The 19703-nt window shown below is 43.3% G+C and overlaps 1 protein-coding gene across 4 annotated transcripts in view; it reads left to right on the top strand.

The window, feature by feature from the left end:
* The window catches only part of GRID1 (glutamate ionotropic receptor delta type subunit 1), a 696359-nt gene that overhangs the window by 661985 nt on the left and 14671 nt on the right, over positions 1-19703 (top strand). For all 4 annotated transcript variants that reach the window (XM_019444807.2, XM_019444804.2, XM_019444808.2 and 1 more), the window contains one exon: positions 15711-15877. In XM_019444807.2, the coding sequence (XP_019300352.1) occupies positions 15711-15877 (167 nt within the window). The remainder of the gene's footprint in view (positions 1-15710; positions 15878-19703) is intronic.

Genomic DNA, 19703 nt, shown 5'->3' with positions numbered 1-19703 from the left:
GTCAATATGCCAAGAACAAACAACAGTGCAAAAGGCTCTCACAATGCAATGCAAAGCTCAGTTGCAAATATGCACCCTAGTTTTTGGAAAATTGGGATCTGCTTAATAATTTTATTTTTTTCATGTTTCATTGTGTGCTTTTTAGTGCCCCTCTTTTCTTTTTCATTCTTTTATCTTTTATGGCAAAAGTGACTCATGACCAACTAGTTATGTGGCAGAAATGCTTGCAACAAAGATATCTATAGCAAAGATGCTTATGGCAAAAATGTGGACTTGGTGAAGGGTATCCCATCCTTTAATTGGCATTCTTATGGTGGCTAATGGTATCTGGCACTCTTTCACATGCTTATTGGCCATCCACATAGCTTCTTTCAGGGAGTGTATGCTGAAGTCTTTGTCAATTTTTACTGGGCACTGCATCTTTTCATTATAGATTTAGATGAGTTTTCAATATATTCTAGATGTAAGTCCTTGATCAAATACTAAGGATCAAATATCAAGTTCCAGTCTGTAACTTACCCATTCATTTTTTTAATGGTGTTTTTTAAGGAATAGGATTTTTTAAAAATGTTTATTTATTTATTTATCTTGAGGGGAGCAGAGAGAGAGAGAGAGGGAGAGAGAGAAAATCCCAAGCAGTCCCCATGCTCAGCATGGAGCCTGATGCAGGGCTCTATCTTACAAACCATGAGATCATGACTTGAGCCAAAATCAAGAGTTGGATGCTTAACTGACTGAGCCACCCAGGCACCCCAAGGAATAGAATTTTAAAATTTTGATAAAACCCCATAGAGCAGGGCTTTTTGTTTCATGGTTTAATGCTTCTTGTTTCTAGTCTGAGAAAGTTTCCTACCTTAAAGTTGCATGTTTTCTTCTAGTTTTTACATTTATGTCATATATTTGTGTTTTACATTTATGTTGCATCTCAAGGTAGTTTTTTGTGTGTGGAATAAAGAAGTGGTCCAGGTCCACTTTTCCTCCCCATATATGCGTCCCATTGACCTAGCATTTATTTTAAAGACAAAAACAAAGTGTGTGTTTACTTAACAAATAGATATGTTGACTGAAAATCAACTGGCCATATATTTGTTGGCCTATTTCTGGATTCTTTATTCTGTTCCATTGATCTATATATCTATTCTTATGCTGATACAAAACTGTCTTGATTACAGTAGCTTTATAATAATTCTAATAACTCCTTAAATCAGGTAGTATAAGTCCTGCAACCTTTTCTCTTACAAGAGTATTCATAGATCTTTTCCATTTCCACTTAAACTTTAGAATCATCTTGTCAAATTTCTTCAAAAATGCCTGAGATTTTGATAGCTATGGCACTGAATCTATAGATCATTTGGAGGAAAATTGATATCTTCACAATATTGGCTCCTCTAATCCACAAACATAGTTTTTCCTTTCAAAACACCAACTTTTGACTTTATTGAATTTTCTCTGTTGTTATGGTTTATTGACTTCAGATTTTTTTTAAGTTTTTTTTTCTTCTAATGGTGCCTGAGTGACTCAGTCGGTTGAACGTCTGACTCTTGATTTTGGCTCAGGTCATGATCCCAGGGTTGTGGGATCAAGCCCCTCATTGGGCTCTGTGCTGAGCGTGGAGCCTGCTTAAGATTCTCTCTCACTCCCCTTTGGCCCCTCCCCTGCTTGTGCTCTCTCCCTCTCTCTCTAAAATAAAAAATTTTTTAATTAAAAAAAATTTTTTTCCTCTAGTCACTTTGGTTTTAATTTGCTCTTACTTATTTTTGCTTTTTAATGTTGAGACTTAGGCCATTGAATTTTGCTCATTTTCTTTCCTAATATAAACATTTAAAACTGTAAATTTGCCTCTGCTCACTGTTTTAGCTGCATCCCATGGTATTTATGTATTGCATTTTCATTAAGCTCAAAATATGAAGTGTGAGACTTTTAGTCTTTTTCTTTAAGGTATCCCTATTGAGTTCTGGAAGACAGCAAATGGCTGTGATTTAATGTGGGAAAGGCTATGGGGACGGAAAGCAGGGATGTATTCTGTTTAGTGAAGTTGAGGAAAGCTTCCTAAGGTAGTCCTGTTGTGAACACACATTTTGCAATCCAAACGCCTCAATTCCTTTTCAGTTTTGACAATACAAGTGTGAGAACGTGAGAGAAAATTGGTTAGCAGAAAATTAAATACATGGAAAAAGAAGGAAAACCAGAGAGGCAAAAAAGACAGTTAAATGCCATGTAAACGAAGTGCATTTTTATTTCTACTGAATGTATAGTTTCCTTGTAGAAGAATGAAGGCAGTGGTGTTTTCCCTGCTGAACAGTTGCTGTCTAAAGAACCCCCTCCTGGGGTCTCAGCCTTAGTCCTAACTGTCTTGGCCATGCAATATACTTGAGCCTTCTTCATTCACCTGCTTTAACTCTGTGGCCCAACCCAACTCCAAGTGCACTAAAGTTAAATATCCTCCAATCCATGCCAACATTTAAAGTAATGAGGCTTTAAGAGGAAATCTTATATATAAATATACATTTATAATTTAAATATATCACCATTAAGAAAAGCTTAGAATGTTTTTAAAAATAAGCAGAAAAGAACCAACCAAACTTTTCTCATCACCTAAATAAGGCTCTAGGAATTCTTGTGTACATTTCTGTCTCGTCTTTTTTGAATCTGTACAAAAATTGTATATAATTATGATGTTTTAGAAAATATATTTTATCCTGTTTTTCTAATATTGTTATAAAACTTTATAAAAATTATTTTAGTGGCAAATTAATATTTCATCAAATAGATGTAAAATAACTTATTTAAACATTTTCTTCTTGATTATCATTTGGGCCATTTCTAATTTTTCACAAATATAAATAGCATTATAATGAACACCTTCATGTAAAATGTTTTTTCAGTTACTACATTTATCCCTTCAGGTCAAATTCTCAAAAGTAGAATTACATTATTAAAAAAGGATATAAACATTGAAAGCTCTTGACAAAATATTGCTGAGTATTGCCAAAAGTAAAACTTTGAATTACATTCTTATATTTGGAATCAAAAGAATACTCAGGTTTCACATTTTTTTCCCCATCAAATCCTCGTGGATTTGTCTTTGGTAGGAAGAATCTTTTTACAAATTGGTATTTTTCTATTTTTCTCATGTTCTCGATTGTGATTTTTTCCCCTTTCTTTTTCTTTTTATATAGGTACATATGTATTTTTGCTTTATTTTGCTTTATTATCTCTGGGAACTCAAATGAAGAAGAAATCATTTCCTTTTCAACTCATTCTCCCCACACACACCCTTGGTACACATGAGGTATTGCCATCAATGATCCATGTATTTTGGTGGGTTTGAGAAAATTAAGATCCTGCTTAGACTTAAGATCATGCTTAGACATCTACCTTTATTTAATAATCAGATTGATACACATATAAACCCCTTCCAAGATGTGTTATTTCTGCAACAATTTATTATTTGAACTATTTTGTTTCTTATTCATTCATGCATTCATTCATTCATACATTAACTCATTTACTATTGCTGAGTTTGGTTAATATATAAAAGTGGGCTTGATACTTTCCTCCTAAAATTGAGTGAGAATTGATGTAAGGTCAAAATGAAGGCAAAGGCTTATTTTGCACATATGTTATTCATAAAATAAAAGAGTTTTGTTTCCTTTCTTACTTTATCCAGGGATTTCCTTCCAAACATTGGGTCTGGGGTCAATGTTAATCCAGAGATTAATATAACCATGATGGCTACCATTAGAGAGACTTAGGATGACTGAGGTGTGGTGTTAAGTTTCTGCCATGCTTTAGCTCACTTGTTCTTCAACACAACCTGTTTATTAATGAGAAAACTAAAGTTTGACGAGGGCAAGGCACTTCCTGAAAATCAGTCTTGAGTCAGTTTGGGACCCAGGATTTGAGCTCAGTATTTTTCTCACTCCAGCACCTGTATCATTATCTGTGGCATCTTGCAGAAATGGAAGGAGAAGCATGATCAGAGTAAAACTGGCTCCTGCCTTCCACTCACCTGGAAACCTGAGCACTTCCTGTCTCTCTCCCTTTCCTGGTACACCACCATGGTACTTGATGCTTGGAACATCATTCCCTTTCTTGGCTGGCCAGGCTGGTTCCTAGTTATTCCTCCAGCCTTAGCAGAAGCATTCACTCTTCCTGAGTCCCTGGCCCTCCACCCCACCCCCAGCTCCTCCTTCCTCCAGGCAGGGCCAGGGGCTTCCTTATCACATTGTGCATACTAGAGCACAGCTTCATCAGATGCCACCCCATCTTTAGTGCCCTGCTTTGTCATATCCCCCGCTAGATTCAGAGGCTCCTTAGAGTCAGGGCTGTCTCTTATTCATTCGTCTGTTCCCAGGGCCTAGAGCAGAGGTAGGCATAGCAGCAAAGCACATGGACATCCATAGCCTTTTATCCTTTTTAAATCAAACAAATGTTCGATGAGTAACAAATGAGAGTGTGCAGAAATGTAGGCATGTGCATCTTTCTTCAACATAAATGAGGAGGATTGTTGGTACCTAGTTGCAGAGAGGGCAGGAAGGGGGTGAGGAGGGGCACAGAGGGCAGTGGGACTTAGCCAGTCTCCTGGAGCAGGTTCCTATACAATTGACTAAGTTGGTCCCTTCATAACACCCTGCTGCTTAATTCTGTTTGATGATGATTGGTTTGGGATAATACAGTCCAAAGATCAAGGAAAGCCCCCAGTGTGCCTCCCTTATTAAATTACTTTGCTTTGGGTTTTGAGCATTGCCAAGCAAATCTCGTTATGAATTCTTCAATTACTTTCTTTTGCAGTTTTAATAATTTGGTAGGGTAAGCTCTGGAATCGAACCAATATCTGTGCCATCATGCTAACTTTGATTATTTTCATGCTCCTCATTAGAGGGTGGGAGGATGTTCACTCCCCTTAAATCTGATTTTATTTTTCAGATTTGCTCTGCCCCGTAATTTGCTTTGTACCCAGGTCTGATGCACTTCACCTTCGTGCTGGCTGTAAATGTGGGCTGATTCCATTCTGTTTGTTCCGCTGAGTATTATTGCTCTGGGTTTTATGATTTAAGTTTTTTTTTACATTTTGAATTGTTTTGTTATTTGATTCCAAATCAAGAAGCGATTGCTAATGAAAACAATTTTGATTTATTGCATCAGCCAGATCATTGGCAATTTTTGTTTAGCTTATTTTTATTTCCGCTCTGCTGGTATAATGTTGTTTGTGCAGAAACAAAGGGAGAAAGGGAGGGAAGAAAATAACAGTTATAAAGAAACTATTCCATGTGACATGGTGCTTATGTACTCTGTCTTCACCATTGATGGCGTTTTGTGATATTTTCATTTTGCAAATGAGGAATGCAAAACACAAAAAAGGTTAAACAGTTTGTCAAAAGATTATCAGACTCTTTCTACCATCCACAAGTTCATTATTGTTACTACTGTTATTACCATCACATCATCCCTAGCATCATAAATAATATAAAACCTATTTGGGTAGAAGTAGTGGTTTTCCCTGGGATGGGTAGCTCTAATGAGGCGTCTCTTTACCTTCCAATATAAAGGTATTGAGATTGGCTTTGAACCTGACATTTTAAAATTTTAGTGTGTGAGAGAGAGAGCATACACACACAAACACAGAGATGGACAGAGAGAGAGTGATGAGGGGTAGATGACCTTAAATCAGGGACAGTAATGAGAGCAGTAAAAGCCCTGAAGATCATGCCTCTCAAGAATCAGATAAAGGAACCAGAAATGGTGTGGAGCCTGGTAAAGAAAACCCTGAGCTGTGAAATTGGCTATCTCTAGTATTTGAAGAATCCTCATATGGAAGAGGTCTTGGATTCATTCTGTACAGCCCATATCTCAGACCTCAGCTTAGTTATGTGAGAAGTGATGAGAAGTGATCACAGTGCTTTCTAGTAAGGGCTGGTTGTCCCTGGGCCATGTGGCAGGCTCCTATTCACCCAGTGCCCCCGCCAGTCCCCTCTGGTGGTGAATCTTTCTGATTCTTTGACTTTACAAAGCTGTACATCCTGCCAGGTAGAGCTCAGAGTTTGTTCTGTGAGAGATAGGACTCCATTTCAATCTTTTTGGTCAGAATGTGACCTCTTTCGTAGCTCCTCAAAGTGCTTTCAGACTATTGTGTGAGGTATTTCTCTCAAGGCTGACATTTCAGCAAAGGCCATAAAGGAATACTTAAGCCGCAAATGGGGTTAGCAATGAGACTCTTCAACATTAAACCCACAGAGATGGCCTCCCAACACTTTCAGGGGTAGTCTTTAATATTAATTGTGATCACACACAATTTTACTACTTTTCTCTCCTTCTGGCACAGTCTGAGTTGCTAGTTCCCAACAACATTTTATGGCTAAAGAAACAGAGAGGGGGGAAGTGGCCGCAGATGTCAAAGTCACCTTGGCCTCAGGGTGTGGTTTCATGGGTCTCGTTTGAACTTTGTCTCCAAGAAGTCAAGTGCTCAGTTAAAGCAGCATGAAGGAGGCGAGGAGAGTGAGGGGTTTGAGTTAACAAAAACCGGGTTTGGTTCTTACATCCCTTTTGTGCCAGAGGTGAGACCTTTGTAAGATAATTCCCGGACAAAGTTACCTCCTCTGAAATACAGGATTAATACTCCTGGGTCTTCCCAGAGTTATCATAAAGATTAGAGGTGATGTAAGGGTTTGGTGCAGTGCCTTGTAGGGTGTCTTTTAACACTGTCATTCTCCAAGTGTGGTCCTTGGACCAGCAATGTCAGCATCATCTGGGACATGTTAGAAATGAAATCTTTGAGTCCTCCTTATACCCAGTAAATCAGAAGTTGAGAGAGGGAAGCAGGGTGGAGACTAGTTGTCTGTATTCTAACATTCCCTCCAGATGATTCTCATGCCCTCTTAAGTTTGAGAACGTGCACTTGAACAAGTGGTGCTTATTGTTATGATTGTTGCTTTATTAGTATTAATATTTGATTTAGACATGGATCTTAGAAAGTGACTCTTAGCCAGAGGCCCAGGAATGCCTTTTGATAGGCATTCCTGCCTTTGTCCAGGAAGGTCAGCCTGTGGAGGAGAGAACGGGATGGATAAGGGTGAAGGAGAAATCTGGAGGGGCGTTCAGGACATATCCAGCCCAGCTTGCTTTGATTCAAGACCCCAGGCTTCCCCATATCATTGCATTCATGCCTTCAGTTCTTCATTAGTCACTTTACACATATTTATTCAGCACCAACTGTATACCAGACATCATGCTAGGGCAATGAACAGGACACGCATGGCCATGGGGCTTACATTCCTTTGTGTGGGTGTGTGTGCATGTGAACACATGCACTCACGCATGCGCAGGGAGTAGCTGCATGGCCCTATCCCTATGCTTCTTCAGAGAATGTTTGACCACGTGGATGCCTGTTCTCTATGCTGCCTGAATTCATATATTCTTAAGTTGTTTCCCTTCCCCAGGATAACATTTTTCATTCTGTATTTTCTCTTTGTAATCTATTTTGTATCTAAGCAAACCAATTTACTCTTTCTTTTAGATCATTCTTAATCTTTCCCATGGAAGAACTCAGATTAGATTGTTGTTTATCATGGTCTTTGGACAATTTAAAGTTTTGACAAATCATTGAAAATCAATGTGTCCCTTTGCCCTGCTGGGAAGGTTGTTTATGGCCCCTGGTTTTGCTGATGGTGTGCAGTTTTAGACTTTGAGGAAGAAGCCATTGATTCTTCCAAGTTAGGACTTTTATCTTTCCTTTGTACTGAACCAGCTCCATCTCCCTTGGAGATGTGAGAAACCTCCTTCCACTAAGACGATACTTGATTCACTAAATAAGACTGTCTGTCCCAAAGTGTTAGAGGTGCAAAAAGGGAATGCAACCATAAAGCTTCCATAGAGTCAGGTGCTGGAGGCTGAACATCATTAACAAAAGCTTGGCAAGAATTTGGTAGCAGAAGAGAAAAAAAATCAGTATGATACCAGAGACAGCTGCTCAGGGGGCTCTGTGTGACTCTTTGGGGCTACTTAGATGTTGAACTTTTGATATGGGAGAGTGGAAGGCCATTTGCAGTCCAGGAGACCTGGAGAGACATTCAATCTCTGTCAATAGCTGATTCTGTGGTCTTGGGCATAGTCCGTTTTGAGCCTTGATCCTCTTGGGAAATTGACACAGTCTGTGCTGTAGAAGTTTATTTTGAACTTTCTAAGAAGAGAATGTATGAGAAAGACCCAAGTAGAGCACTTTGCAGGAAGAAGATGTAAAACATAACTTTCCTTTAGTGTTTATTTTCAATAGTCTTGGTCTCTCGACTCCATGACTTCTGCTCCTCCATTTAGTGCCCCAACCCGAGACCCTAGAGCCATTAATACTCTCCCCCTTTCTAGACCTGCTCTCAAGAGAGGGTCAGAAATTAATGGACACAAAGGTCTGTATTGTTGGATCTCTCAACTTGAGCACACATCAGCACCACCTAGAGAGATTATTAGATGGTTGAGCTCCACTCCCAGAGTCTCTTATTCAGTGGATCTGACATGAAGCCTGAGAATTTACATTTCTTATTAAGTTCTCCAGTGATGCTGATACTGCTGGTTCAGGGAACATACTTTGAGACCCACTGGTCTACATCATACACTTTGAGGATGTTAAAGCAGGAGAAGACCTGAAGGACCATCTGGGCTCATCTTCCATATTTACAAATCAGTAGTGAGTCAGTAACCGGGCCAAGACTGTGACCCAGGCTAACAGTCTTTCTAATTTACCAGGCTGATGGGGGTCCAAGCTTTAAGCTATAAGGATGATGCTGATGATGATTATCATGATCATGAGGACAGTGTCTTATTGTTTGAGTTCCTTCTATGCATCAGACACTTTCCATGCTGTCTCCTCCTGTGATGAGCCTGTGTGGGCTTGCTATTTCTACCTTCTAGATGAGGATATGTAGGCTCAGATTTCAGGTGACTGGCCAAGAACACTAGGGGAAGACCTGATCTGCCCGTGTCCAGACCTTTGCTATCATTGACATACCAGGCCTTTCTCATTATGAAATGGAGCTAAAAATTCTATAAAGGAAGTTAAAGAATCAAAGAAAAGACAATATAAGAGTAAGGGCATTGGTGGCTTGAGGAATTACTTGCCATTCTCTCTACCCCTTGGTGAGCTCCTTGCCACTGACTTTGTTACTCTAGGATACAAGAATACTAGGATGGGACAGGCAATCATTGCAGAAATCTTGCAGGCCTAATGCCTGGCCATCAGAAGCCATTTTCTGCTGCTGTAGCCTTATGACATTTCCCTTATCCCAGTCTTGTCCCTCAGGTAATGGGCAGCCTCACTGCGACCACCATGACAAACTTGCGTGTTTGCCCTCACACCTGCACTCATGTCCACAGACACACACACACTCAGGACACCCCCATACCAGATGGCCTTGCTGCCGCTTTGATTGTGTTATCTCACTGTCCAGCTCCATCCTGTTCACTCTGGTCTGAAGACAGGAGCCAGATTGACTTTGTGCCCCGTGGACACTTCAGAAGAGCAGCAATTGCACGAATTGTGGGAGTGTTATATTGCCATTTCCCCCTCCCATGGAGCCTTCCCTGGTTTTCCTGCTTTTCCTGTTCTGGGGGCTGGTCTAGGTAAATGGTCATTATCTCTCACTTCATGGGTGGCAGGTTTCTTTACAGCCACCTGAGATTAGCTTGTGAACACCTCTGAGAGTCCTGTTGATTGTCTGCCCTACATGTGCATGTCATTTTGGACGATCTGTCCATTGTTCTGAGAGACCAGGAGAGGTAGGCTCCTTACCTGCTGTTAGTCTGTTTATCTTAAACTCTTTGTGGTTCTCCAGGCACTTGGTACCTGAGTTTACTTCTCTCCTGCTTCCCTGGGGTCTGTGGTACTTATGCACACACGCATGCATGCGCACACACACACACACACACATTTGCATACATTTATGTACTCATACTTACACACACCCATACACATACCATAGACTCCCACAGAGCATGTTGCTGACTTGGTCAAGGTGGAGGAATGGATGTGGGGGGGGGTGGTGTGGGAAGATAGATGTTCCCATAACAGCTGACAGATCGGTCTCCTGAATCAAGCTGGGGACTGCAGAAGGGAAGAGAGAGAGCTTGAATCGAGCCCTCACTATTGCCAGGCACAGTGCATTGTGTCTTGTAATTTCACAGTCAGAATAGGTCTCTAGGAAACAGCTATTGGTCCCCAAGATTGTTGGTTCCTTGAAGAGCTGGGGGTGTAGCCCTGCACTTGTCTTTGTCTACAACTCTTCTCTTTTCACTACACTGTGCTCAGGAGGGGGGCCGAATCACTAAAATTCCCCTCTGGGGCAGTGCGGTCACAGGAGAGATGCTTGCCAAGCTGTAGAAAACATGGGCAACACAGCAGATTAAAAGAAACCAACAGAAGTCACCCATGGTGGCATCACCCCAAGATGACCATGTTGGTATTTGGTGCTTGGTTTCATTTCTTCATAAACATAAAAACATTATTTTTACATGATGATTTAAAAAGGATATCACAGTGCAAATACTCCAGTGTAACAGATTCTTTTTCACTAAACAGCATAATACTGGTTCTCATGTATTTAGCATCTACTATATGCCAGGCAAGGTTCTAAGCATGTCACATTTATCGAGGGATTTAATCCTCATCAGAACTCTGTGAACAATGGACCATTTTGCGTCCATGAGAACTGAGGCCCAGAGATGTTAAGCAACTTGCCTGCACTCACACAGTCAGAAAGCAGTGGAGCTGGGATTCAAATCCATACTGTTGGAGCCAGATCCAGGCTAGCCCTTGTTTGCCACAGACAATTGTTTCCCTTAGTGATCATTGCTCTCTTTAAGACTCCACGGTAATGGTAATATAATATTCCATCATTTAATACTGTCATTTGCCCAGTTGATTCTTAAGTTTTGAACATTTAGATTATTTCCAATTGTTTCTAGTTTAAACAGTGTTACTCTGAAAATCTTTGTACAAACATCTTTTCAGAAACTGAATAATTCCTTAGGATAGATCCCTAAGGGTGGAATTGCTGTATATGCACATTTTAAGAGCGTTTGAGTCTCCCCACCAAATTGCCATTCCAGAAATATCGTGCCAGCCCACATTCCTACCGGCAGACTGTAAAATTGTCCTTTTCTCCACAGATGGTCTGGGTTTTCACTGTGCATCTTGTAATTTGGTGCAGGTGTCACTGTAGCCAGGGTTCAGGCTGTGCATGGCAATGCATTGCCAGTTCATGAAATGACCATGGGAGCTAACACTTGGGACACCTGAGAGGGCCAAGCTCTGCTTTGGGTGAAAGTGGACTCTGGGAGAGACACTAAGGTGTGCCTCCAGTTGGCGAATGCACATGAGGATGCATCAAGTGTCCAAGGAGTCCCTGATATCCTGACAACCCCATCCAGAGACAGTGTGGCCCGTGACCTCCATTTCACAGGGGTTCAGCAGTTCCACAAGCCACCACGTTTCCAAAGCTGGAGAAAGACAGTCATTGCCATCTCAGTGTGTTCTGTCACCAGCAGCACTGCCCTGGGAAGTGCTCAGAGGGCAAGGACACCAGGACCAACTTCCCCAGCCCTTCCTTCATGGGTCCAAGCAGGGCAGAGGGGACAGCACAGCCTTCTTTGGAGCCGGAGTGCTAGCTTACCTTAACCTGGCTCTGCCTTTCATGATCTGGGTCTGTTTGGGACAACTCACTTTGTTTCTCCTTCATCTGTCAAAGGGGATGGATGTTCTGCCCTTTAGAATTATACCAGGGATGGCAAAGGAATCAGGGCTCTGAAAGTCCCGGCACCCAGCAGGTGCTCTGCACCTTCCCTGTAGCTGGCACTGTAGACACCTGATTTCCTTCAGCACTTTCTTTCCAATTACATTTGTGTTCGCTGTTTGTAGTCCCAGCATTCTTGTTTGGGGGAACAATGTGGTCGCTTGTCCCTTTCCAAAAGCAGTTAGAATGGAATAGAAGAGCATAATGAAGTTCTTGCCTCGAAGGCTGTTGTCTCTGGAAGTTTGTGCTCCAAGTGAGTTCTGTGAAGGGCAGAATCAGCTGTGCAATGAAAGGCAATGCAATCTCATTTTATTATTGGTGTGGAGCAATGGAGAGGGAGTCCTCCAATATCCCAGCTCACTCGTGGCTTTGTTTATTGTGCCCAACCTTCCTCCAGCCATAGAGGCTGATCACATTCCCCCAAATGTTAGGGAGGATGCTCTAAATGCTGGGGCCAGGCACCCTCATATCTCCATCCCTTTCCATTCGTTGTACTCCAGCGTACATGTGGACTGGGCACAGAGTGGACTTCAGGGAAGGGCTTGGATCCTGTTTGCTAAGGTACTTACAGGGAGATATGTCAGGGGTGGCCTGCTACCTGCTGCTATCCTGACTTCCTGGGGATGGATGCTCAGATGCCTTTGACTTTGTCTAATATCAAAGCTGTTCTTTTCCTTCTATCCCTGAATCTTCACATCTTTTCATTTTTTATCTTTAAACCAATTGCCTTTTCTTTCCCTTTTAGGGAAAGGGGAGAATGAAACAAAGCAAAATGTTTAGATGCAGCCCAGGGAAATAAGGGCTGTATTTGGGTAATAGCCGGGAAATTGGAGAGCTCTGCCAGGCCCCTGTGTTGTGTTGATGGGCAAGGGCACACAGGGGAACGGAGATCAGACTTGGTGCCTGTATAGTGTGTGATAACATAGATTGTGTAACAAGATTAAAGAAAAACCTTTAACCAGCTTGTCCTAAGAATCACTAATACCACTCCATTATGTAATAATCCTATCCATCTTTTGGCATATTACATTTCACATGTATACAGAACAATAATAATACTGTATCTATCCTATTGTTTTATACTACTTTAATTTTGTGTATATATATGCTTATGCATATACGTATATTTCTGTGTATACACACACACACACACACACACACACCAAGATTTGTGGATAAGCAGCACAGATTGTAGTTTTCCACAAATTGTGGTTTTCTACAAACCATGGAAAGCTGGTTTGGGCCCTATTAGGGAGAAACATGTCTTCAAATTTGGGGCAGGTGTGTGTGTGGAGCTCATTCTTCATGGAGACAAGAACGTCTATATAAAGGGGACATAACCATGATGGGTAGTGTGTTTGGGCTTCTTATAGTTGGTATCTGAATATTCCTGAGAGCATGGCCAGGCCTAAGAAGACTTCTGTGTTACACAGGGTCTGTGACACACCAGGAAGATGGGGAGATATCTACAAGGTCCAGAAAATTTCCCTGGAGCCTAACAGACTTGGGAGGCACAGGGAGGGATCTGTTGCTACATTTTACTCAGCATGGGGCTAAGAGGAGGACATAGGAAGCTCTGGGATGCTGAGGAATTGGGGCAGAGATGTTGGGGATGGAGAGTATTTTCATAAGGCTAGAGCCCAATGCATCTGGAGCCTCTGATGTGGTCCACAAACAAGATGGGGCACATTAGTCTCTCCAGACCCCCTGTTCAGGCATTGTCAAGTATATTAGGGACTGGCCACATGCTCCTTGAAGCAGACATAAACATAATAGTAACTTTAGTGTCTGTTTAAAAATGAGAAGACTCACCACTTCAAGAAAGAACTACTCTCCCCTCTTTTCTCGACAGCCTTCCTGGTTAAGGGATTTGCAGCTGAGACATTGTCAGCATCCTACCCATGTGTTTCCTGGCTTCTCGGCTTAGGTCAGCAAGACAATAAATGCTTCCTTCTTGCAGCTGCGCTCACCTGTCACTGAGACCAAACCGGAGCCGCAAACACTTGTGACTTGAAGGAAGCTAAGTACCCCCATAGAATGGCTGCACCAGGTTTTTGTCAGTCGGTTTCCACTCAATCTGAGCCAGTCTATTTCCTTTTCCTTCTTGGAACATCACTTGAAAGGTGGAAACGAACCTGATCTTAATTCTTCCTTCAACATGACATGCCCTTTTGAAACCGTCCAAATAACAATGTCTGATTGTCATGTTGAATTGCGAGCATGGATGTGAAATGCTCCAAAGTGAGACCAAAGCCAAATATTAGGTCATAAGTCAACATTTTGCTGAGAAACTTGGATACTAAGAGGTTGAAAATTTATATCTTTTCAAGAGAAAACTTGTTTGCCAGCAGGAAAAAATTTCAAAGACTGTTATCTTCCCATGTGGAAGGAGAGAAATGAGTGTAATTTTGCAACCTGGGTCAAAGTCCTTTAGGGACTTCTGAAATTGGCTTGGCCATGGAATGCAGCTTTGATGTAATATTTGGATTGCTCCTGGAGGTACAAGTCCATGGGTGGCACAGGTGCGTGTGTCATTTCTTACAAGGTCTTTGGGAAAAATTGTTGAATGGCCAGGAGCAGCCTCTTCGTGCCGGGGAGCGCCATGCTCTGCTCACAAATCCTTTTGATGGAAAACTTCTGAAGAAAAAATGAGCCATTTTGGCCCACGGGCACTTTGGGTCCTAAAAGAAGTAAAATCTTGACTACCTTCACCTAAGTAACAATAGCACTCTTTGGAAAGTCTCAGTGGACATGAAGACTCACCTGAAGCAAGAGATCAGCACAATGCCCATGATGATGCCACAAAACTTGTAGCGTGCCAGCTTGATCTCTTGTCTGTGATCTTTCAGGCCTGCCACCAAGCCCAGACTGAGGTCTTACAGCACCCAGTGTGAGTTGTGGTAAGAGGGACGAAGTGGCAAAGAGACAACTGTGTGCTCACTCTAGAATAAAAACCAGGCACTTGGCTACATTAAGAACATTATGCTCTATTTTAAGCTGGCCAAGTGACAATGTCTAGTTTGCATCTCCTTCCAAAAAGCAGAGCAGCTCACATTTCCCCTGAGTGTCCAAGTTCCAGGCAAAGTCAGAGTTAAGGCTCAGGATATAACTGAAGGTCTTCTATGGATGGGTGTGATGGGGTGGGACTTCAGCATGGCCACGGGCAAATTCCTTATGAAATAATCTGCAACCACTGCACTGATATAGAAACCTCCTGTGTGTGTGTGGCTGTGCGTGTGTGTGTGCACTCTTGCTTGTGTGCCTGTGTGTCTGCGCATGTATGTATGTGTTTGTGCATGTTCGTATGTGTGGGGACACTCTTGTGTGGGCAGTAGAAGGCACGTGGCAGAAACGCAACCTGGCACCATAATAATCAGGACTCTGACTTTATGGGTTCTTCCCTATGCATAGCAAGTTCAAGTTCATGACTTATATATAGATATTTTTTATGACTTAGATATTAAGTCATAGCCACTCAGGGCACTAAATCTAGGGCCATCTTCCGCATTCACCCTAAGCAGGGCTCAGCCAGGTTCTAAGTAGAAATACTAACTGCGTACTATTACACTCCCCCTAAATCTCTGAACAGAAAATCTCAATTCCCTGGGTCAGACTTCCTGCACTTTTGAAGGTGAGCCTGCTAATCTGAGAAATAGGTCCCTGCCATTGTGAGCAGGTGGCTAGCCTTAGAGCTCACCTACCACTCACCTTTCCTACCTCTCTGTGTGACGTGTGCTTTCCTGGAGCATACTGGAGATAGCATCACAGCCTTTTGTGTCTAAACACAGCGAGTGGCAAGCCAGTGGCTTGCTGTGCTGGCTTGTCGGCAGGGGATCGCATTGGAGGGTCCTGCAAATTTCATCACTGAGCTACTTGGTGCTCAAAACTGATACAGGCCTACCTGACTCCATGGTGATTTTGGTCTTTCAGGCAAAGAAGGGGAACTACGCCTTTTTGTGGGATGTGGCAGTGGTGGAGTACGCAGCCCTAACAGATGATGACTGCTCTGTGACTGTCATTGGCAACAGCGTCAGCAGCAAGGGCTACGGGATCGCCCTGCAGCACGGCAGCCCCTACAGGGACCTCTTCTCCCAGAGGTAGGCACCGTCAGCTAAGGGGGGCTTAGAGGATAAACTTCTCTTAGGAGGCAGGAGCCAACACAAGCTTGGTTCTTCCTCACGTGACCTCAGCCCTGATTGTACACCAGCACATGATCCTCCATCCACCCCAACTAGTCCCATGCCAGCCGGGGACGACGAAGAGGAAGTATGTGGTCCCATCTCATGAAGGTGCATAGTCTCGGTGGGAACTGTGATGCAGGCAGGCAATGCCAGCACAGGGAAGTAAGTACAATGGAGAGGCTATTCTAGAAGTGGAGGAGGGCAGAGGAAAACAGCTAATCAGAACCAGGAGGCCAGGGAGGGCACCTAAGGCCTGAAGGGTGAGTAGGAGGTAGCCAGATAGGCCCAGTAATGTAAAATTAAGTGAATAATTAATTGGATCTAAGAAGGGCCCAATACTTACTTATTATTATAAGTTTTAGGAAGTTCTAAAATTGGCTTTCAGTGGGAAAAGTCAGTGAGGGAAGAGTCAATGTGGTCTTGAAAAAAAGTGTGGTCAGAGAAGCAGATTGACTGCATATTCATGTGCACATGGGCTGAGGGGGCAGACGCTATCTGCTGGGGCAGGCAAGGGACCTGCCTCCTCCCCATCCTCCCCAGATCAGCCTCCTGGTAATTAATACTAGCAAATGGTAGGGGGAGGGCCGGGGTAAGAGGGGAGGAGGGCTTTATAGGCCTGGGTATTCTAGCCCAAGCAAAGGCACATGGATACCCTCCACCAGAAGTGAAACATTGTGTCTAGTTTGTGTTGGCCTATTAAGCTTCCCATGTAATTTGCTGGTGGGAGTCCATCCCTTCTTGAGCCTGGTCTACTCTAGACCCTTGGGCATGATCAAGTTTCCAAGTGCTCAATCTGAACTCCTGGCCAGCTTCCTTGAGAAAAAAAGTCTGTCATCAACACCCTGCTTTTACTGCCAGAAAACTTATCTTAGTCTTTGACTAGGGGTCTTGGCCTTACCAGACAAGGTGAAAGTGAGGAGCATTGGTGAGCTCAGTGGCCTGCTCACTGGGGCTCCTGTTCCTAAGGACATCTGTGCCTTGGGCCCATCACCCACACATGTCTGTGAGGTGACATCCTGGTGAGTGAAGAGGGCAGGACTAAGGAGCTTAGAGAGGAATCCCAAAGGACAGGCTATCTTGGTCCACCAAAATCCAAAATAGCAGATGTGTCCAAATGAAAAAGCTGGCATGGTACCCAGGCTTAGGGGCAACACCAGTTGACTGGTAAACACAGGCATCCCAGCACTGAGGATAATCCATTTGGAAGGGCGAGAGTTGTTAGAGGTCATTCATTTAACATCCTGAAGTTCAGAGAGGCTCACTCATCCAGCTCCTGGCAGAGTTGGGAGGAGAGTGCATATTAAGTCTCTGTGTTGCAGCCTCTCTTGGGCTGAAAGCATCCCCCCTCCCCTACCTGGGCAGATGGGTATCTACTTAGAAGGAACACTCTGACCTCAGGTCGTCAATGTACGACTGCCAGTGGTTCTTTGAGAGGCTCTCCGTTGTATGATGCCTACAGAACCGTGAGCTGCCTCTAGTTGGGGCATGCCTGAGAGGAGGGAGGGGGCAGATCCAGGAAGCAACGCACTATGCCATTTACAGGGAAAAAAAGGCCTCACAGAAATCACAGATCCCGGTCTTATCTGGAACTGCTGTAACTTTCTTTCCCTTCATCCTGGAAACTAAGCTGTTTCCTTGAATATGGGTACACGCCCTTGCTTTGGCAGAGGACAGGTTCTATAGGCTGTGCCTTCTAAGTGTGTATGGCAGGGTTGAGTGCTGTAGCCTGTTTGTGGACCATGGCATGCAGGGCAGGCATTCAATAAATGTTTAACAACCTAATAGCCATTTATAGAGCACCTACTGTGTAGCAGGCTCCCCAACTATTGACCAGAGGAAAGCACCTGCAATTATATCTGTCTGGAAAATAGAACAACTGGCTTCAGGAAGTGGCTATTATCGCTCCGGCTTACTCATAAGCAGGAGTATAGATTATTATGGTGTGCATTAGTTTAGCCTCGTTCTAGGACTGATTTTGTGCCCGTGACTTGTTTTATCTTTCCTCTGTTGCTTACATGTTTAAATTTTCTTTTTGATTTGTTTGTTTTTACTTTATTCTATGTTTCCCTATAAACTGCCTTACATTCTTCCTGAAATAATATTGGGCATAAAAATGCATACAATTAAAAGGAGCAGGAAGAAGAGAAGCATCGGTAGAACTAAGCAGCCTGCCTGATGTTGCAGTCAGTGAGTGGAGGAGTAAAAATCAGACCCTACAGCTATGCTCTGGCCAGAGTTTCGTGGTCCCGTAGACCAGAACCTAACTCTCAGAGAGCCCGCTGACTGCACTTAGCAGCCTGATTATCTGGAAAGAGCATGGCCTCCCGGGTCAGCACGCCCCAGCTCTGAAGAATAATCTTGCCACTTTCTAATTGCAACCATGAACAAGTCATCTAGATGCCAAGCCTCAGGTCTTCAAGATGTAAAACTGATTCACTAAGAACTACTTTGCAGGCTGCTAGGAGGATTACAACAATGGGAAATGATCAGTCCCTACTATGTTCTCAATAAAAGGCAGTGCATGTCAGTACTGGACTGGATAGGGCTGCTGGTCAGCATGGCCATCAGACTGTGCAAATTTTACCAGCTTTTATGGAGCTCTTATTACTTGCCATATCTTGAGCTGAGTGGTGCCCATGTGTCCCTTTTCCATTTTCCACAGTCATGCTGTGGTAGGAGTTGTTATGATCTCAGATTTTAGTAATAACAGCACTGAAATTGAGAGGTTGCATACCATGGCTTGTGTGATGGCACGGTCTGTGTTTGCATGATGTCCATCAGAGCAGAATCTGTGCTAAATACAAAGCTCTGCTGTCTCTCCTCAGCGAGCCATTAGTCTACCCACGAGTCTTCTCAAAGCCCTGAGATCCTGCATATCCAGCCCTGGGGTTTCTATAACTGCCAGGAGGCCCAGCTTATTCAGACCTGCCAGCATAGACTTAAATAGTGGCCTTTCAGCATGAACCAGTGGCCAGCTTCTGTAACATGACCAGCGCCATACAGAGGTATGGGACACTGAAGCTGCCCAGGTGATCATGGGATGTGCCATGTGAGATATCTTGTGCTCAATGGCATACCAAACACAAACCCAAGGCGCACAGGTGCACATGGCAATCATGCATTTATCTCAATGACCAAGTCCCTGCAGGCACCAGTGGCATATTAAGTCTTTTGTGCTGACTTGTGTCCTTGGCTCTTAACAGACATTATCTCATTATCTCACCATGGCCATTTTAGCTTAGATTAGTTTTCATGATTCAATTAATATATTCATACACATATTGATGCAGCCAACATCCATTGATGGCCCAAGTTGTGCCGCCACTCTGCTTGCTCAGGAGAAACCATGGAGAGTAACACACAGCCCATCTTGAAGGATCTACTCACCTAGTGGGGTCGTGGATCTATCTTGCAAAGATGAGCCAGCCAAGCTTAAGCAGGAGCAAGTCACTTGTTCCGTCATACCCAGCTGAGATCTGGTGCCTCCATTCCCTGCTTCTTGTACCGAGCCAAGCTATTCACAGCCTATGAAAGGCCTTGCTATGCTGGATCCATGATGGTGAAAGGTCAGAGGACCCCCTCTGGGCTGTCACCTTCCCTCTCCAACAGCCACAGCCCATGCATGCATGCACAGCCCATAGACCTCAGCCTCAGCTTATGGTCACAGGTGGCCTGCAATGCAGGTCCAGGGCAGAGACTGCTCAACTGGACAGTTGGAAGTGAGCTTCTCCTGGCTGTACAG

The sequence above is a fragment of the Panthera pardus genome, unplaced genomic scaffold (genome assembly GCF_024362965.1).
Source record: "Panthera pardus isolate Hobbes unplaced genomic scaffold, ASM2436296v1 HiC_scaffold_22, whole genome shotgun sequence".
NCBI lineage: Eukaryota > Metazoa > Chordata > Mammalia > Carnivora > Felidae > Panthera > Panthera pardus.
Note: the sequence above shows the minus strand (reverse complement) of the source record. Positions and strands in the feature narration are given on the sequence as shown.